The sequence below is a fragment of the Acanthochromis polyacanthus genome, chromosome 10 (assembly GCF_021347895.1).
Source record: "Acanthochromis polyacanthus isolate Apoly-LR-REF ecotype Palm Island chromosome 10, KAUST_Apoly_ChrSc, whole genome shotgun sequence".
Taxonomy (NCBI): Eukaryota; Metazoa; Chordata; class Actinopteri; family Pomacentridae; genus Acanthochromis; species Acanthochromis polyacanthus.
The window spans coordinates 28,029,952-28,051,286 of NC_067122.1; the positions used below are offsets into that span (position 1 = coordinate 28,029,952).

Here is a 21,335-nt window from a genome sequence, read left to right on the forward strand (position 1 = left end):
CTACAGTGCTAAAGAGAAACCTAGGGTTGTTCTTGTTCTCATCTATTAAAGATGAATAATAAGTTGTCCTGGCATTACGAAGAGCTTTTTTATAGATTACTAGACTATTTTTCCAAGCCACATACACTTCCTCAGAATTAGTGGAATACCACTTTCTTTCCAGCTTTCGGGATGCCTGCTTTAAAGTCCGCAGCTGGGAATTATACCAAGGAGCAAGTCTTCTCTGAGATATAACTTTCTTTTTTACAGGTGCAACACTATCAAGAGTTGTACGCAGTGAGGCTGAAGCATTATTAACATAATAATCCACTTCTGTGGGGGTAAAATAATAATAATTGCCTTCTGATTTATCAGTAAATGTTGCTGAAGTAAACAGTGAGGGTATTATTTCCTTAAATTTAGATACTGAATTGTCAGACAAACACCTACTGTAATGATATTTGTTCTCAGCTGCTAAACAATCCTTTACTTTAAATTGAAATGTTATCATAAAATGGTCAGAAAGAAGAGGGTTCTGGGGAAATACTGTTAACTCTTCAATTTCTATGCCATAAGTCAGGACAAGGTCAAGAGTGTGATTAAAACTATGAGTTGGTTTATTTACATGTTGAGAAAACCCAATTGAGTCTAATAATGAATTGAAAGCTGTTGTAAGGCTGTCACTGTCTATGTCAACATGAATGTTAAAGTCTCCCACAATTATAACTTTGTCTGAACTGAGCACTAATTCAGATAAAAAGTCTGAGAATTGAGATAAAAACTCAGAATAAGGAGCAGGAGGACGATATATAACAACAAATAAAACTGGTTTCTGAGCTTTCAAATTTGGATGAGAGAGACTAAGAGTGAGATTTTCAAATGAGCTGTAATCAGGTTTAGGCCTCTGGTTCAATTTTAAACGAGAATGGTAGATTGCTGCTACTCCTCCTCCTCGGCCTGTGATTCGAGGACTATGACAGTTAATATGACTAGGGGGAGTTGATTCGTTTAGGCTAACAAATTCTTCCTGCTGCAACCAGGTTTCAGTCAAACAGAACAAATCAATCTGGTGATCAGTTATCAACTCATTTACTAGCAGAGATTTAGACGAGAGAGATCTAATATTTAACAGACCACATTTAATTTTCCTGTCTCTGTGCTCTGTTGAAATAGTGGTATTAATTTTATTAAATTTTTGTGGTTACTATTTCTTTTGTATATTTTTGATTTGTGTAATTTATTGAATTTTGGTGGTCGGGGGACAGACACAGTCTCAATAAAGTTAACTGAATTACTGGAGGGTGACAGCTGTGAGGAAACTGCAGAGAGGTGTGTAAGACTACAACTCTGCATCCTGGTCTTAACTCTGGGTTGTCATGCTTTAGGAGTACTAATAAAATCAGCCATATTCCTAGAAATGAGAGCTGCACCAGCCAAAGTGGGATGGATGCCGTCTCTCCTAATCAGACCAGGTTTTCCCCAAAAAGAGCTCCAATTATCAATAAAGCCCACGTCGTTTGATGGACACCACATAGACACTCCATTGTGTGGATGCCTGGGCTGTTGATAAGGTACTCGTAAATGGAGTGCCAATGAAGATCTGGACACGTAGTAGGGTCGTTTTCCCATGAAACCAGAGGAATTTGGTACGGACATGACTGCAAACCAACCAGTTCTATTTTTTCTTTATACCGTAGCTTGGCTTTTGGCTCAAGATTTCCGAAATAATCACCAGACGTTTTTCTCCGGGTCAAAACCGCGTGGTTTCGGCGGTCAAATCATGGTTGCTAATGACTTTGTTGCCCCCTCTTAAAATGGCGGCGTGCGTTGCTAAGGAAGGTATGGTCACGTGTCCCCGACTCTGACGTCACTGCGAAAAGGTCTATTAGCTACAGAGACATAAGTCCCAGCTTTGCAGACTGTACATTCTGCCTCCCATTTGACATGGCCCGGACGAAAACAGGAGTACTTTTTTCGCATTTCATCAGTGAAATGACATTTGCGTTTTGGCATTTTCTTTCGGTTCGAGTGTTCTCTCGCAGTGTGCCTACCTGCCTGTCAGCCTGCGAGGAGTAAGTGAGCGTGGAGCATTCCGGGGTTCGGCTCAAACTCCGCCTCTCAGAGCGTGTTTCCAAAGGAACCATTCAACGTGAATGATAAAAACACTGGTCTGTGACGCGCTCAGGCTAGGCAAGATCAAAAACCCGGACATTTGAAGGACTTTATAAACGCCGGCCGGACAGGCCGGACAGGCCGGACAGCCTCTCAAAAGAGGACATGTCCGGGCAAAAGAGGACGTATGGTCACCCTAACTTAAATATATCCAGATTAGTTCAGTGTATTTACATTTTATAGAATATTTGATTTCTTAATCTCAATATTGTAGAGTATGACCCTACGTATTATAATAATGATGTCAATTTAAATAAGAAATATTGTAGTGCAGAATCATAAACTTTAATCAGCTAAACTCATAATAAATATCACTGCACAATCTTAACCTGAACATTCATATTATTGAGGTAAATTTACATAAATCATGATATTCTAGAGTCTTAACTGGAATATTTCTGACATTAATCTTTTTGTATTGTGCTGATAAACAACAATAACCTGACTTTCAGATAATATTTATTGTCTGTGATTGTGACAATAAATTCCTCCACATTCTGGAACTTTCCCTCCACCAGCTGTAGGAACAAATAAAAATAAAACATGTTCATTTACAGATTATACACATTTATATATTCTTAATATATGGTAGCAGTTAGTAAAAACAAACTCATCTGCTGGACTGCATCCCATAATGAAGCATGGACAGAATTTAACACTCATGTATCCATGGCAACACTAAAGTTTCTGCTTCTTACCAAAGTTCACAACAAACGTAAAGATCTGAATGTAAAACTTCAGGGATTTCAAGATTCAAGATTCAAAGATTCAAAGTGTTTATTGTCATATGCACAGTATGGAAACATGTTTCCCTGTACAATGAAATTCTTACTCTGCTGTCCACCTAATGCCTAATGTGTAAGAATAAATTTAAAAGAATATAAATAGAAATGTAAAATTTAAAATAGAACAAATAACACAAGTGTAAAATTTAAAATATAAAATACAATACAATACAAATTCAAATAAGGCAGTACAGTATTGTGCTGCTGGTGTGAACTCCAGTCAGCAGTTTAGGAGTCTGATGGCAGTGGGAAAGACAGAGTTCTTAAACCTAGTGGTCCTGCATTTCATACTCCTGTACCTCCGGCCTGAGGGTAGAAGCATGAACAGACTATACTGGGGGTGGGTGGGATCCCTTAGGATGGAGGCAGCTCTACTGTTGACTCTGCGGTGGTAAATGCTCTGCAGAGAGGGCAGTGGAGTCCTGGCGATCTTCTCAGCAGTCTTCACCACTCTCTGCATACGTTTGCGGTCCATAGCAGTGGTGCTGCCATACCACACGGTAATGCAGCTGGTCAAGATGCTCTCAACGACGCAGCTGTAGAAGTTTCTGAGGATCTCGGGCGACATGCCAAATTTCCTCAGCCTAATCAGGAAGTACAGCCGCTGTTGCACCTTCTTAACCAGCTGTGTGGAGTTGAGTGACCAGGTTAGGTCCTCACTGATGTGAACACCCAGATATTTAAAGCTGCTCACCCTCTCCACTTCAAGCTCCTGGATGTACAGTGGCTGCTGAGGTCTCCTCTCCTTCCTCATGTACACTATCATCTCCTTCGTCTTGTCTGCGTTGAGGGTGAGGTTGTTGACTTTACACCATGACACCATGACTGATCAATACTTCATGATCAATATCAGGACAGATGTTAAAGCTCCAGCTGTTCCATTAGACTGCTGTTATTCACAGAGAAATTAAAACATCACATTCCTCATAAAAACTAGCTGGGACTTTTATTAAATAAAGTGTTGGTGAATAACTGTAAAAATTATTGTGAGTACTGGACTATTTATGATATTTATTACTGTGAGGTCTTTTTTTTTTTTTTTTGCACTTCTCAACTCTGTTGTATGGATGCTCCGAGCGTAATTTCGTTGTCCTTGTGACAATGACAATAAATATTCTGATTCTCTGATTCTGATTCTGAAAGTGCAAAGCAGCTCCATTAAATGAGGCGATGTGAGACTTCCACAGCATGGATCACCATCAACTGGATCTGCTGTTGATTCAGAGCTGAATGTCAGAATAAACTGAGATAGAAAAGCTGCTTTGAGTTGCAACATTACGGTCTGACAATCCAACACCATCACAGTTTTCATCTGGTTGTTTTGCTCCAACATGCTGTGAAGTTCAGTTTTAACCTGAATCAATACAGAGATTCTATTTCCAACCAAGACTGGAATAAAAATGTGAATCTTATGAGGTTATTTATGCAACTAGATCCTGTCAGATAGAAGGGTTTACTTCTAAGTTCTAGTTCAAGTTTCAGTTGGAGTACATTGGATTCACAAACAAAAACAGCGATACCTTCATAGAAAAAACATAAAGCTTCCCTGCTGGCTCATTGGTGGAGTTTGTTACTGAGCATCTGAACCTTAAATCCAGTGAGAGGACCATCTTCAGTCAGAGAACTTCAAGACCTTCCATCGGCTGGACCAGATGTGGCATCATCTTAGCCTAGCCGTGCTAGACCCCATGTTCTGAAGGCACAAGGGTCTAGGCACGCTCGACAGGGAGGGAGGCGGGCAAAAAGGTTATCTATCAAATCCCTCTGCAGCAATTGGGTAGGTATACAACCAATCAACGCATAGAAAAGGCTGATGTAGTTCTGAGAGCACCGGCGGATTGTGGCTAAGTCCCATTAGCTTCCCAACCAGCGGAGCCGCGGAGCCAACTGGTATATTAAGGATTTGCCATATCCCGTTGGCATAAGTCCAAATACGTCTTTCTTCTCAATGAAACACTTTTGTTTATCTTTCAAGTTGAATTTTAGCTTCAAATCTTTAAGGGCTGTGGCCAAAGCCGAGTCGAAAGACAACTGTTTATTGTGCGCTGATTGTTTCTGTCAGAATCGTCACGCCTCTGTCGTCACTTAGTTACGCCCGCCTTCTGACTCTACACTTCATGGAGATTTGTCCGGCTAGTTTTAGGAGCATCCAGCCTCGAGCCTTATGGAGGGTAACTAGACCCACCCTGGCAGAGAATTAAATTCGTTGCCGTGGGTTGTCTAGCGCGGCTAGGCTAGCATCATCTCCCTCTGAACATCTAGATGACAGGAGAAAAGACAGAAATCAAATACAGATCACAGAAATAGAAGTTTTTCACCTTCATCATTTTATAAAAGTAGCATGAACTTTATTAAAACTGGACAACATCAGTAATGAAAGTAAATGCTTTTATCTCATCCTATTCCCTGGATGGATGCTTGTCTCTGCTATCCTCTTCTGTTTCCCCTTTTCCCCTTCACCCTAGCTGGTTGGGGCAGACTGCCGCCCTCCCTGGGCCTGGTTCTGCTGGAGGTGTATTCCTGTTGTCACTGTTGCAAATAAAGTGCAATAAAATAATAACAACAAGATGGATGAAATAGTATAAAACCACACCATTTATATTAGTAAAGTTCCATAAATTATGCTGTAAGGTCTTGCTGTATTACAATAGATTAGTCTAATAATAACTGTGGCGTTTCAGCCTTAACATGTGTTATAGTCCAGTTACATATTTTTATCTATCTATTCACTATTGTTATTGTAATTGTTATTGTTATCATTTACTAATGTTATTTCCCTCTAGGATGATTTGTAATAACTTTAGTGATCCCTAACTTTTCAGCTGAGGGAATCATCCCATTTTTGTTTCTGACCTGTAAACTAATATTATTCCTGTCACCTGTACCTGTAGTTTGTGTTTACTGCTGCTTAGCAAAGCAGGTTAACACACTATACTGTGGTAGTGAAAGTGGTAAAAAGTGGTAGCTGTTCGCATTTTCATTTTAGTATTTGGCTCAAAGGACTGTTATATAGACTCACAGAGCTGTGAGCTCTGAGTTAATTTTACTCTTTATAATATGCTGATCACCTGCAACACTAAAAACCACCTACCTAATACTGTGCGGGTCACCCAATTCTGACCAAAACAGGTCTGATCCTATTCAGTATGGACACAGGTCTTCTGGGGTGTCCTGTGGTATCTGGCACTGGGATGCTAACCTTTGGGTTCTGTAGGATGCAGGGTGGGGCCTCTGTGGATCAAGCTTGTTCTGGTCCCATCTCATCTGTTTCTCGCTCCATTCCTGAACAGTTTTTGACATACAACAGGGGGCATTGTCTTGCTGGGGGAGGCTGTAGTGTTGAGGCTAAGTGGCATGTATATAATGTGGGCTATGAGTCTAAAAAGTAACATCTGCATGAGTACCAGAAAAAAACATTTCAAGTGTTAACCACAACATCCATCCATCCATTCTCTATACACCGCTTATCCTCACTAGGGTCGCGGGGGGTGCTGGAGCCTCTCTCAGCTGACTCGGGCAAAGGCAGGGGACACCCTGGACAGGTCACCAGTCTGTTACAGGGCTACATATACAGACAAACAATCACACTCACATCCACACCTACGGACAATTTAGAGTTATCAATTAACCTCAGCATATTTTTGGACTGTGGGAGGAAGCCAGAGTACCCAGAGAAAACCCACGCATGCACAGGGAGAACATGCAAACTCCATGTAGAAAGATCCCAGGCCCACCCCAGGATTTGAACCAGGGATCTTCTTGCTGCAAGGCGAAAGCGCTAACCACTACTCCACTGTGCAGCCCTTAACCACAACATGATAATCAGTATTATTCACATGTTCTGTTTGCGCTTGAGTGTATATCTAGCGCGTTTCTCATTGTGTGCAACCTCAAAAATAATGCAGTGTTCAAAATAAATGACTGTTTTATTTCTTTAAAAAGTTTGCAGTATACTAAAAGTAATTCAAATGAGAAATAAATGTAGTTAAATCGCTGTCTCTTGTATTTATGGTTGTAATTTTAATAGTTTTAACATGCTGCAACCATGTCTCTCTTTGCTAGAAAGTTAATCCTGAATTAAGATGAAGGGGGTTGTTGACAACTGTCTAGTGACAATGATGGAAACAGGAAAACAGCAGATCTACTAGTAGAATTTACACCTCTGGAATCACATTATTATTATAGCAGTGGATTTGTCAGAGCGGTGAGTGTGAGCAGCGATCAGTCAGGAGTGTGTGTGTGTGGTGCATATGGTAAAACACTCTGCAGGTCTGCTGTTAGTCACACTCCCGCGTCTCAAATTGAATTAGCGTTGACAGCGCACAGCGCCAGCCGCGTGTTCGTGTGTGCGCACCGGGGCCACGAGCTGTTGGCAAACTGTCCATGTGTGTGAGAAACAGAAGAGAAAGAGGACCTTCCCCCCTGAAATCAATTAAGCGAGTATAGGTCTGTAGTTGTGGGGGTGAGAGGGGCACATCCTGTAGAGGGCAGCCCAGACGGACAGCACCATCTGGGGCGGCGGGCAGGTCGACCCCTTGGTTGAGACATGAAAGAAAGCGAGGCAGGGATAAGAGGAGAGGAGAGTGCAGGCCGGCGCTAAATCACTTTTTCCTCTCCACCCCGTCCCCTCGTCTGCCATCCGATACATCAGCCACGGAGCATCATTCTCACTCAATCACTCTCCACCTCTTTCCCTACTCACCCCCTTCCCTCTGGATCTGTCCCAGGACTGATAACCTGTCATACACAGGAAGCAAAAAGAGCTAAGAGCGATCTATCCCTCTGTCAGAGATACGGGCAAAGAGAAAAAGAATATCTCACATCTCTTGTTCCAAAAGGGCTGATTTATAGGTTTGTATTAAATAAAAACCAACGCCAGAGCGCCTCTCTCACACACACACACCTGTAGAATCCAACATCAGACAAGCGGAGGAATTGGCACAAATGGTTTCTCTTAGGAAGAGGCAAGGTTCTTTATGATGGACAGCCTGGGTCAGAGTGTGCGCTGTGTTTGTTGGTAGTGCTGACAGCCCCTCTTCCAACCACCCTGCACCAACACACACACACACAGCTCCATTCATGATAAAACACTCAGATCATCAAGAAAGGGGAGAGTAACTGAATTACACTAAATGGGAAGATTGCAAAACAGGATCATTAGCGTGCAACTCAAAGTGCACCTATTATCGAAAAGTTGTTGTCTGAAGAGAATAATGCATTTGGGAATTTGCTGATTCTTGAGAAAAACTGTTGCTGCATCGAGAAGAATCTCCCTCTTTTGATTCTAAATGCATCAAAGTGGGTTAAAGTGGAATATTTTCCTCAGTAGAAACACAAAGCAGCATGCCGCTGAATGTCTGCGCCACAAAATGAAGCAGACAAGGTGAAAATAAAGAGTTGAGGTGTGAGTTAAAGAGTGTGGGTGATTAACACGTTCTCTGATGAATGATTGAATCGGTATGAGGCCCAGATGGAGCTCTGAGAGGAAACTCCAAAAACGCACACACAAACATGCAGGCCAGCTGCCAGGCCACATGTTAAAAGCGTTGGTCCTCCACTTATCTAACCTCTGCTCCTGTAGGACAGCCGCTTGTCAGGGAGCACATGCCTTTGCAAAGCCCCAGTGACCCCTGTCTGCACACAAGTGTGGCCACGCTGCAAGGAATACACACATTTATAGCACAAAGCAACATGCAAATCCACGGAGACTCCTGGTTCTGTCCTCTAAGAAGAGAATCTCAAGAGTCGAGACTAAGTTTTTGATATTCCCAGTGACAGAGGTGCTTTGAACCCTTAGATGCACAAGTGGTTCAAAAATGACCCGGTGAGGTCGTTTTCTTGCAATATCTTTGTAATGAAAAGTTATCATTTCATTTTCCCAGTATTCCTCAAAAAACATGTTTTTGCTTTCATTCCATTTAAATTTTTTGAGTTACTTTTAAGAGTTTTTAAGAAATTAGCATATTTGTGTTACTACCCAAATCTTCCAAAAGTGGGTCAAAAATGACCCGCATGCATTTCCCATAGAGTTTCATGGAAACCTGCGATTTTTATCGGTTGTGACGGTTGGGAATATATTTACTGTGGACCACACACATTATGCCAGAAATTCACCCATCAGGAAGATTATTTTACACAGTAAGACCTGATACATGTAAGCTGGTCCAGGCCAGAGTCCGGACTAAACACGGAGAAGCAGCATTTAGCTGTGATGCTGCAAACAAGTGGAACAAACTGTCAGTGGAGATCAAACTTTCACCAAATGCAGACACTTTTAAATCTAGGTTAAAAACATTTCTTTTCTCATGCACCTATGCATGAAATTGGCATGGTATCTTTTAGCTATCTGCACCTCACTGTAATGCTCTTAATGTTTTATGTAAAGCATTTTGAATTGGACATGAAGGGTGATATACAAGTAAATTTGACTTGACATGTATTATCTACATGTTTTACCTCAGAAAAAAAATGTTATGAAATTGATATTTTTCAACACACTTGCACTTTCATGACTCTTGTGTTATTATTATGTAGCATCAGATTAGCCTACTTTATAGTTAGTTAACACTAGATAGCGACCTAAGCTAGCTGTCATTAGTCTATGTATTGAGTGTGTCTGTGTGTGTGTGTGTGTGCGTGTGTGCGTTTATTTATATAGCTACATATTGATTGATAGGTTTGCATGTCAAACATGAAATTATTCTTGTGTGAACCAAAATATAAAACAAAAAATAATACAAATGATTATTCTTAACCAACACATTGATTCTTATGAGGGTCATTTTTGACCCACTAATGGAAGAATGTATGGTACAATCACTTTTGCATCTAAAGTTTAAGATAGGAAAGAAAATGGTGAGAAGCAGAGCAGCACTTTCACTGCAACCGTACAGCGTCTGGCTGCTTGATAAGGTAGTAGAGGAGCGCTTAATAACTGTTAAACTGCTCTTGCTTTTCACATTACTCACCGAGCGTAATTCAATTTCAGCCACAGCTGGTTTCACTTTCGACTTTACAGCTGAGCTCATTCATGTCCCATAATCTGACCTGATAAATAACCAGCTTTTATTGAGTTTGCAGAGAAAATAGCGACCAGTGTAAATCTTCACAAGAGACGTACAGAGCCGAGTACGAGTGAGGCTGCAGGGCATGAAGCTGAACGGGCGAGAGGACGCGTGCAGCTTAAGTGTACGGCGACTATTATTAGGACATAACTGACATACACGTGTTTGTGCAATGTGTGTGTTAATCTAATGAAGGAAGAGTGTATTTACACGTCTACGCTCTCTGTCGAAGCTTCTCTCCTGTTTCAGGATGCCATTTCACATGATTGGAAACAAATGACTTCAGGGTTAAATTTCTCTGCCTTTACGGCCTGTCAATCACTGCGGAACGGTCCCGAAAACGTCCGTCCTTCTGTTATTGCTAACTTAAATCAGCACAGTTTCCATGTTATTGCAGCCGCAACCGACAAGAAGATTATGCTGGCGTGTCGTAAGACAAATTCACAATGAACAGAAATGGATATTCACCAAAAGCCTGATAAAAGGTTGACTCAGCAGTTGCATGGCGTTACCTTCAGTTGTGCTAATCTAATCTAATCTTGAACTTCCTATTAAGATTTGAGAATGGCATCAAACTTCTCATTTAACTCATCAAGACATGAGCAATTGCTAAAACTTTCAACTATTCCTCTTACTGCTACGAATTGTTTCATCAATTCCTACTGTTGCGAAATGCATGCATGGACATGTATTGTTCTGCAGCTTGCAACATGGCAGAGCAGTAATGGGATGTAAAAATGAGTTTCTCTCCTGTTCTGGAGAGTGGCAGGTGCAGAGTTCAGCTCTCCCGGTATGAAAGCAATTTGCCTAACTGAAAGATCAGGAATTAGTCGGGAGTTTAAAATGATTGTCCCCCGTAGCCAAACATGGAAATGACAGACGGTATCAAATAACCGGCGCAGATTACGTGTGTCTGCAGACAAAGGGCAGGCTGTTTGATAGCACTGCACTTGATCGCTGGCCGAAACGTGGGCCATCCCCCCTTTTGCCTCCAATTAACTCCTTCCTGCTATTTCCACGTCCAGCGCACATTAGCTCGATGCCACGCTCAGCCATGACAAGTAAATTGCTGTTTGGTTATGACCGTTTGTCGGGAAACAGGCTATTTCCCCCAGCTTTGCCTAAACCGCTGTTCCTAGCTCTGCTGAAATGCAAGGAGGGAAGGATTGGTCTAGAGTCTGAACTGAAGGCAGGAATTATCACATCAGCGGCTGAACGGGCGTGCCCTCCTTTGGTTCGGACAAAAAAACACAGCGTTATATTTCCCCACAGTAGAGAGTGGTTTTTATTCGACTCCCTGTTCTTTATGAAATTCCCTTTCTCTGAAAAGCCTTCACCATGACTCCACAAGTCAAGCAGCAGTATTGATTTTCTGTTGATCCTGGAACAACATTGCAACACAGCAGCGATGACACGGCCGCTTTGGACTGTTTCAGAGCCTCGCTCCAGCCCTGTAACAGACTAATAAAGGTCTCGGTAGAATAAGCGTTTCACCTCCATGCATCTCTGATTAGTCCTATTATTGGTAATAAAGCACAGGAATGGAAACTGGCTGCCTGAATTCTGGCAGCTGTTGTTTCTTCCTCTAAAAATCACAGAGAGACTTGATGAGCTCATGTTTTTAGTCGGGGGGTGGCCAAGCCTGATACTGAGATTCAACTCAGGAACACAAAATACGCCTTTGTTCAGTTTCAATGAATGCTAGCTGCTAATTACAACATAATATCCATCCTATAATCATTTCTTGTTCAAAGTCACTTCCTCTGGTACAACATGTGTTTCATTTTGCAACAACAGAACTGGGAAACATGGAGAATGTATTTCCATCTTTCACTTTCTTAAGCCATATTGAAAGTTTGTCTGGAAGAAAATCACATTTTTATCTTGATTGATCTTTAAAGACATGAAAAATACTTTAATAATGGTCAGTTTTATCAGTCCTTGTCATGTTACATACCTCAGGTCGTACTGCTGATGCTCTTTGGTAACACCACTGAAGAGGTTAAACAGGGAGACTGAAAGAGACAGATTCTGTGTAGCAAAATAAATGGGCTTTCTGTCCCAGATAAAAATCTGCTTCCTGCCTGAACAGAAATATTTCTGTTTACTCCACTGTTGGCCTCTGGATGCGTGTGCAGAGCTGCTGGTTCACTTTTATGTGCTGGTAAATCCAACACAGCGTATAAAATTGTTTTTTTTAAATACAAAAACGTCCCTGCAGCCGCACTTCTCTTTTGAGTCTCGCTCGAATGGAGAATCGTCCCCCTCTGTTTTGTTGCAATAAGCTTTGGCTTGTTGCTCTCAATGGGCCGGAGCCTGCAAGTGCGGTCCAGCTGTCAGAGGCAGTGGTTGGTGGTCGGGTGCCACGGAGACTGGCGCAGCAGACAGTCTGTGGTGTCTTCGGCGAGTTTGGCGTGCCGGGAAATAGCTGTGAGTTGGGGGTTGAGGGGGAAGCTGTAGTGGTAGAGGCAGTAGGGGCCCGCAGTGTCGGAGAGACGAGGGAGGAGAGAGGGCCCCTGAGGGCTGAGGGGGCCGTGGAGAGGGATGGGGCAGGGGGCCTCCGGAGACCCGTGAGGACATGGGTCCCTGCAGTGGGGAGGCTTCTTCCCCTGCAGCGCTGAGAGGAGCGGGAGGTCTGCTAGCGGAGGCAGCGGGGGGAGGCCTCTCAGTCTGTCGGCTCCCAGGGAGGAGAAGGCTCGGCTGGGCAGCGGGGAGATGGCGGGTGAGGCGGGGGACGTCTTGCTGTAGAGGGGGAGGGTGAGGAGAGCGGCGTCCTGGCAGGTGAGCGCTGAGAACGGGTGAAGGGGCGAGGATGAAGAAAAAGGAAGGAGGCTTTTCACTCCGCTGCTGGGCGACGCTGAGCTCCCTGTGAACAGACGTCAGAACCACAACATTAAAAAACAAAAACCTCAGTTTGGACCAGAGGAGGAAAAAGAGCCGCTACCTTGGAGCTGTATGGTGAAAGGCTTGAAGTCCAAACTGAGAGGGCCTCTCCAGGGATATGACTCCAACAGGCCATCCAAAACCCCCCTGTTCATACAAACACACACCCACATATATACTGTAAAAGCAGCGACAAATGTTATTCCAGGTATTTAAATATTGATTCTGAGAGGTGTGAAATTCTGCACTACACAGTTTGGTTTTATTTGAAGGTTTTATGTGGCTTCAAATTTCAGAGGTTGAACTTAAAATCCCTCTTGGGTCCTTTAGTGGAGTGCTTTCTGAAGTTAAAAAAAAAAAGAAGTGTTCAGTGAGGTTGTTCTGTACCTATTCCTTCCTGGATCTCTGAAGCCTTTGGCGAAAGGGTTCCTGTCGATCTTCAGTTTTGTGATCTTGCCCGGGAGAGAGGAACAGACATGGGTTAGAGGGGACGTGTCAGCCGCTGACGTGTTAAGCTAACAATGAGCTCAGCTTTACAACAGCGTGGAGAGTGGCACAGCTCCCCCCTCTGGGACTGCATCTCCCAGCAGCACCCAGGGCGATCAGCCATGTCAAACAGGGCTCTTGGAGAAAAGGGGGTTGGGGGTCACGGAGTTTTATTCGGCACTTTAATAGGCTGTGGACTCCAACAGTCGGCACAGTCACAGCTCGTTACTGAGTTTCTGTAATAATACGTTCACTGATAGTAAAATGAGCCCTGATGAAAAGAGCTGGTAGTCCCGGTGGACGGCTCTGTTACTGCAGGAATGGTAGCCAGCAGCAGGGTCAGCTCCCCTGCACAGGAACACACACACCCGCTCTGAGAATCTGGCCCCGGCAGAAAACCAAGACACCGTAAATTTATGATTTCGCTGAGACCGCATGGAATTAGGCCTCATCAGCTGCACAATGTGCAGATTCAAACATTTAATGGGAGGTCAAAGAGCCCGAGCTGTTGACGGGATCATCGTAACGACCACTGTGTCGCTGACAAAGACCAAACATCTGCTTTTTGAATTTTTCTGGCACACAGAGGATGGGAACTGTAAATTAGTAATAGAGTTACTGGCTCATTTCTATAAAATATTACATTTTTTTTAGCTTAAAGAACAGAACCAACATTCTCAGTTTATCTTTAGTGCTTAATTTGAAAACGCATGTTCAGGATGATGCTACACAGTGTTCTACTGCTTTATAGGCTAATGCAGTGTTTTTTAGAGTTACCTGTTGATTCTGATAAGCTGTGACGGTGGTGAACTCGGTTTCTGGGAAGGAGAAGCTGTGAACTCCCTCAGCAGGCAGCGACTGGATCTGAGACAAATCCATCCGAGGGTTGTGCCGGATGATGTGGACACGTGGCTTGTATTTGTGCATCGACTGAAGAATAATCTGGATCAAGAAGATGAAAAGGATATTAAATTTTTAGCAGGTAACCTCTGCTAGCTAACAAAACTTTGGTCACAAACAAATAGGACTGTGACTCGTGATTATTTTAGCTATTTATCTCAGAATCAATTATTTTAACGAATTGTTTAGTCAATAAAAGGGAAGAAAACTGAGAAAATAGAATTTACTGAATCTTAAAGCATCATCAAATTGCTGCTTTTGTCATAACAACAGTTAAAAAAGAATTCAGCTTTTATTTTAAAATGAACTGCTTTTCCTAACAGTTTCCAGTATTTGCTTTCTGTCGTTAAGCTAGTTTATTTAGCCTGCTGACTAACTACTTGGCTCTGTTGTTCAGTTAGTAGTCCAGTAGTTTGTTGCCAAAGCTTCTGTTTTGAATTACTTTAAAAAATATTAATTGTAAAAAATCTCAGAAAATTGGTTTTTCATGTTTTTCTCTGCTTAAATCTTTTCTGTTACACTTACACAAATGAACTACAGTAGACTCATAAAAGTAACATGATAAAGGAACAAAACATTTTAAAGTCAAACATGCATTGTTGTCTATAAAACACAATAATGCACAGACTGTAATAAATGTAATGTAGATTTAGCCAAAATGTGCAATTCCATAAACAAAACAAATAAATCAACACATATCATTTAAGTTAATAGAGCATATCAGTAATAACTTAATAACTATTTCACTAAAATCAATTCGATCTCAGCGCTGATCTTCTCTCACATGCACAAGAAGTTACTTGAAACTGATTTCCAAAAAGGTATTTTTGCAGCTCATAGTAAAGCTTTTGCGGCACATTATGTTTCTTAGTAATTTGTGACATTATTATTTGTGTGCGAGCATAACTGCACAAGGGTTTTCTAATCATCATTTAGCATTTCAACACCATTAGCTAACACAATGTAGCATTAGAACACAGGAGTGATGGACGCTGGAAATGTTCCTCTGTACCCCTATGGAGATATAACATTTTAAAAATCAGCCGTTTCCAGCTAGAATAGTCATTTACCACATTGTCTAGACTGTATTTCTGATTAATTGACTGTTATCTTCATTGAAAAAAAAAGCTTTTCTTTCAAAAAAAAAAAGGACATTTTTAAGATATATATATATATATATATATATATGCACAAATAAACACGTTTGAACTCTTCACTCTGGAAGAGAAGCCAAATAAATATATATATAGTGATGTAATATATCTGAGGTTTCACCGTGGAGTTAACAGATTATTTTAAAAAGTACACAAAGCAGCTGCACAGACAAACACAGTATTAAACAGGAATATGTTTAAGGAAGGTACTACAATAAACTTTATCGGTGTTTAAAACTAAAACGAGCTAAATGACACGCTTCCAAAGAGGCCATAAAGTGACCACAAGAGTATCAGGGATTATGAGGCTGCTTTAGAGGAGTAAGTCTCAGCTCAAGTGAAAACAGAGTTTCTGAATCCTACGTTGGAACAGTGAACGTCCCGTACACACAAATGCCAGGGCAGTTTCATAAACACGAGGATTAGGTCGAAAGCCTCTTAGGGCCTCAATGGTCACCACATCTGCACATCACTGATTCTTCACAGGAAGTTTTGGAGCCAAGACAGGAATTGTAATTCCTCTCTCTAGTTTTAACTCAACAGACCTTCAAGGTGTGTATTAGAGTGATTTAAGGAGGACTGAAGCAGATACTGGTGCTGTGCTTACAGACACCAGCAGCACACTGTGAACAACGCTTCTCACCCATACACAGTCTGGAAGGGCTGCAGGAGAGCACCTTCAGTCACAGATTAATTCCTCCTCAGTGCAGGTCTGAGCGCAACAGGATGTTTTTCTGACCAGCTGCAATCAGACTTTTCAATTCTCAGTAATTCCTATCAATATCTTTAATTTGTGAGTATGCTGTGTATATGTTTTAACTTTTATGTATATTTGTTCTAACTATTACAGATATGTGACTAGTAGATCAACATTTAAACTACTGGTTGGTGTTCGTTGGGTTTGTGGGCTGTCTGTGTATTAAATGCTGCTGTTACAAATAATTTCCATGTTAGGATCAATCAAGTACGTATTCTATTCTATTCAAAATATAAAGAAAACTACATTTTAAATACAAATCAAGGATACATGGAATAATAAACAACATGACCTGGGATCCAAGCACCCATTTTATGTGCTGATTATTATCATTACTATTATTATCATAATTATATTGTTGTACAGAATTTACACCGCTTAATATTCTCATTTTATTGTACCAGCACCAACTGTTATTTCTTGCACCTTAACTTAATCTTCTACCAGCACAAGTTTTGCACCTTATTTCTTTTTAGCAGCAAGATTTAGGCATTTTTTTCTTCTATAAGCAAGACTTATGCACTTTATTTTTTCTATAAGTAATATTTACGCATTTTTCTTCTAAGAAAGATTTATGCACTTTTTTCTTCTACAAGATTTATGCACTTTATTTTTTCTGTAAGTAATATTTACGCATTTTTTTTCTTCTACAAGCAAGATTTATGCAATTTATTTTTTCTGTAAGACAAATTTACGCACTTTATTTCTTCTACCAGAACATTTACATAATGGTTTCCCAACTTTTGTGAGCTACTGGATACCTTGCATTTCCTCAAGGGGATTTATAAAATATCTATCTATCTATCTATCTATCATATCATATCAGTTTGATCCACTCTTTTCAGCACAGAGAAAGAGGAAGCAGCTCATCTGTTACCTACATGTCCCTTGTCGTCCATCTCGTTGTTGGTGAGTTTGACCCGGTCAAAGCTGATGACTTGCCGCATCCACGTCTCTCCTGCGCACGGCGAGTCCGGATGCACGTAGAGGCGCGGGGAAATGCACGAGTGGTCCGTGTTTCCAGCCACCATCCACTGCGAGCTGTGGTACACGTACCTGAGGAGGGGTGGATACGTGTAAGAAAACGGGCAGATGGAAGCATATACGTTGGAATAATTTCCTAAACTCGCACCTGTAGCGTTTGGAGTCCACCGGCATGACGTCCATTGCGATGTAGTACTGCTGGCAAGGGTCCAGGTTGCGCACTTTTACGCGCACAGAGGGAAACATTCTCCTGAAGAAAAGAAAGAAGAAGAAGCGTAGAACATTTTTATTTTTTGCAATTAGAAATAAGAAAATAGTTGTGAAATATTTTTGAAACAGACAGAGATGTCATGGATTTCCCATTATAATATGGCACAAAACCAGGCAGAAAAAAAACTTTCCTGCCTGTATCAGCCAAGTTCAGAGGAACGTTCAGGGACCTCGAGAGGCCTTGAGGGCATCTTCACTGCCGAGATTTATAGGTTGTGTTCTCGGTAATTGAATAAACGGAACCGAGATTTCAGCAAGTAGTTATGTTCCATTAACTCATTTCTGGAGGAACAGAGGAGGACGCACATGGCTGATAGCGGACCGTAAATGAATGTCTTTGAAACTGAAACATCAAGATAATTTAATCGACCTACACCCGGAAAAATCTCTGTGTCACAAGGTTTCCTCATGCAGTTGGCAGTCCTGTGTCACATCCAACAGGTCTGCTTGCAAATGTTTAAAATTCAGTTCCATTAAATGTAAGAATTCGTTTTATTTCTTTCCGCATTTTTCGGTTTTTTCAAAATAAGAGCCAGGACTCCCATGTGGTGAAATGATATAATTTTGCATGTTTACCAGGGACAAGGTAAAAAAAATGACACTTTCAGTTAGCCTCGATAATTCCCAGTTCATTTGTTTAGAAAGCATAAAACTGCCAGTTCTTCTGCTCCCCTCTAATTGGCTGCGGCGCCTTTTTACACCTGATAAAGACGCACCTGTGACCGCAGAACAGTTCATGTAAAAATCATATCACACACTGATAAAGACTAATTTATATGAATCATAACAGATAAAAGGAGCATTAACTGAAATAAAAAGCAGATAGGTGGTCCTTGTTTAAACAGTCACGGCCCTGACGCAGAAAATAGTATTTCTACGCAACAAAACCGAGTTTTATTTCATTTTTTTTCTTCAAATTGCTGCTCATAACCTCGATCTCATCAGAAAGTTGGATTTTTGTTTAATTGAAGTTAAACTTTCTCAAAATAAATACATAAATCGTCTCATACAGACCAAACTATATCTTGCAGATAACTTCTCCTTTCAACCTGTAAGGCAAAACAAATCTGCAGAGCATAGCATAAAGCCAGTAAAAGGCCACATTCCTTCACAATAACAGCTACAGATCCCACTAAAATCTGTCTTTTTTCCCTCTGTCTTTCTACCTGCCAGCTTTAGTGATGATCATCTCGGTGCCGATCTCGTAGAATCTCTTCCACAGCTCGGAGCCCTGCAGCTCTACTCGGACCTCTCTGTCCGGCCGGCAGTCGCTCTCCTTCGGCTTGTTCTCTTCGCAGGCCTTGTCCGAGGGTTCGGTCCTTGAGCTGACCGTCTGCTTCTGCGGGTCACAGGAGGAGTCCTCCGGCCTCCCCGCTGTTGAACCTGCGCTCTTCAGCTGACTGTTGGGATATTCGTGCTGCCCTGAAAAATGCAAAAGAAAAAAGGAGGAAAAAAGGGGGAAGATGTTGAGAAATTTTCACTTTTGTTAAAAGAGATTTAGCTGCAACTTTAGTGATTTTTTTATTTTTATTTTGACGAAACTTTTTTATTTTTTGAATACCAGAATATTGTTTCATGAAACTTTGTTGAGGTGTTTGATATTTGCAAACCTTTTTCCTCTAAAGTAGTTTTGATATTGTCATTTGGGCTTTAAATTAAATTTATTAAAGCTGTGAAAGTAACATGGAAGTGAATGTGGCCTGAAGATGAAAAACTTTTGTTGTGCGTTTTACTGAACTCCAAACTGCGTAAAATGTTTGGAACCAAAAGCAGACATGCTGCTGAAAATTCAACATCCGTGTCCTTGTGTCTCACCGGTGAAGATGCTCCTGTCTCCGCTCGTGTCTCCAGCAGAACTTGGCTCGAGTCCCTCCGAAACTTTCATCCTCTTGCAGGGTTTCCCGACCAGCGCCTCCACCGAAAACGCGTGAGCCCGGGAGCTCAGGCCCTGCATTCTGCCGAAGACACCGTCTCCACGAGCCGTATATCCGCCTGAATTTTGACTTTGTCCCGCACAGGGTTCGGTGTCCCGGGTCAGTCAGACCAAGACGGGGGAGAATAAGCACCAGCAGCAGCACCTCAGGGCGCCCCTCTTCTCTCACAGCGGCTCCGTGACGCTGCGTAATTGATCCGGTGCGTTCCCATGTGTTCGCCGAGACGCGCGCCCTCATCCAAAAGTCCTGATTATTGTCACGCCTCTTCTCACTACAATATTTCCCTCTCTCCCCCCCTTTATCCGTTTCAACGTCTCCCCTTCCCTCTCTGTCTCACTGAAGGCTTGTTTCTCTGGTTCCCCTCTGGGCGTCACGGAGAGGGAGGGCAGAGTGCAGCGCGCATTCCTCCACACAGGCCTGCGCTGCAAAAAATATCCATCTTTGCTCTAATCTCGATCTTCAAATCGGATTCCTTGACCCTAAGGCAAAAATGTTCCACGACCAAAGTGAAAAAAAAAAATTACTTTTCTGCCTAAAGTAGATGTTTTAGACATGCCAATACTAAAAAAAAAAAGAACAACAAAATAAGGCAGATTAGTCATCAGCTGCACCAACCGGCGACACCTGAGTCAATTCGCAATTAAATCATTTTAAAGGGAACGAGTTAAAAAAAAAATTCCTTCAAGTTGGAATAAACTAATGAGACTTAATAAATTAGGGATATTTCTTGCAGTGTTCGTTGAGTATCCAGGACAACCAGTAGGAGCATCTTTACGCGCCACTGTCTTGTAGAGATAAATTTAGTAAATTCAGGAGTATTGTGCATGAAGTTTATGCCATTTAGAAATCTTATGCAAGTCCAAGAAATTATCAGAAGTAAAATGCCAGAGAATTAGGCCAAGAAACAACTATTGAAAAAGTGATCTGCTTTTCTGTTATGGTCTGTCTAGAACGTGTTCAAGGGGATTTTGTTAGACATCTTTCCTCGAGGCAACATTTTTAAACAGAAACAAGCCTTTCAGTTGTTTTCCAAGTTGCTTCCCTCCATTTAGAGAGCCGACAGATAAATAAAGTGATTTTTTTAGAGTATTGGAAGTGGAGTCGAGGCATAAATATTTAAGTCTGTTAATTCGGACCATCTGGAAGGTAAAATATCTCCGTGAAACTCGCTGCGTTTTTGTTGAAGCTAACATTTCCTATATTAATTTGGAGGCTTTCCTTAGAGCGCTCTCTTGTCTCCTGGTTCTCCGGTATAGAAGTGGGATATTCCCCCCCCCCCCCCCCCCCCCCTTTCTTCTTCCTTTTCTGTTGTGGTACCCGGTGAGGGTGTGCGTCAGTCTGGTTCTCATAAATGCGGAGATCAGATGGAGTTTGGCGCACAGGGGAAAACTGGGCTGTAATGACAGCTCGGGATTATTACATTACTGCTCGACATGAAATAGATCCGCTTTACACAAATACAAGTCAGCGAAGGCTCTATTTAAAATGTTTTTTAATCACATGCTATAATTGCTGTGAGGAGAAAACAAATGAGGGCTGTGTTTACGGCACGGTTGGTTTGGTTGGTGATGGAAATCTCTGACAACAGCCGGGAAATGGAGAACTATGACCAACCGGAATCACATGTTCTCTGTCATCATAACCTGTTTAAGGACTGCGGCCTGGATCCGTGTTTATTCTTTCCAAACTTCTCTTTCAAAACTGTCACAAAGTGCATCTCAAACGCTGCGTCCTGCGAAAGGAAAATGCGCAAAGCTGGCTGCGCGCGTAAAGGCCCCGCTGCTGCTGCTGCTGCTGCTGCCTTTCATTACAATAAAACGCGAAAAACTGATAGAAATAGCCTGTGTAGTTTCCCTGAGCGATTGCTTTTCCATTCTGTCTGCAGCAGTCAGCTCATAAATCTTCCTCATGGGATTATGGGATGTCAGTGGAGTGATGACGGGCGTGCAGGCCTGTGATCGCCTCGC

The 21,335-nt window shown here is 41.9% G+C and overlaps 1 protein-coding gene across 1 annotated transcript; it reads right to left on the reverse strand.

Annotated features, from left to right (window-relative positions):
• Positions 1 to 11,608: 11,608 nt before the first annotated feature.
• tbx22 (T-box transcription factor 22) lies at positions 11,609 to 19,876 on the reverse strand. The gene is made up of 8 exons (XM_022212190.2): positions 19,250 to 19,876; positions 18,601 to 18,856; positions 17,313 to 17,414; positions 17,062 to 17,236; positions 14,147 to 14,311; positions 13,271 to 13,335; positions 12,945 to 13,030; positions 11,609 to 12,866 (listed from the first exon to the last, which is right to left on the reverse strand). Exons 1-8 carry the CDS (start codon positions 19,386 to 19,388, stop codon positions 12,337 to 12,339), a joined length of 1,518 nt encoding a protein of 505 aa, XP_022067882.1. The 5' UTR covers positions 19,389 to 19,876; the 3' UTR covers positions 11,609 to 12,336.
• Between the last annotated feature and the right edge of the window lie 1,459 nt (positions 19,877 to 21,335).

What these genes read in the sequence shown, in the direction of transcription:
- tbx22 (XM_022212190.2), bottom strand. Translation starts at nt 19,388, where the DNA reads ATGCAGGGCCTGAGCTCCCGGGCTCACGCGTTTTCGGTGGAGGCGCTG. An exon ending in ATCATCACTAAAGCTGGCAG is followed by an intron (nt 17,415 to 18,600) that starts GTAGAAAGACAG and finishes TCTTTTCTTCAG; the next exon opens with GAGAATGTTTCCCTCTGTGC. An exon ending in GTGGACTCCAAACGCTACAG is followed by an intron (nt 17,237 to 17,312) that starts GTGCGAGTTTAG and finishes ACCCCTCCTCAG; the next exon opens with GTACGTGTACCACAGCTCGC.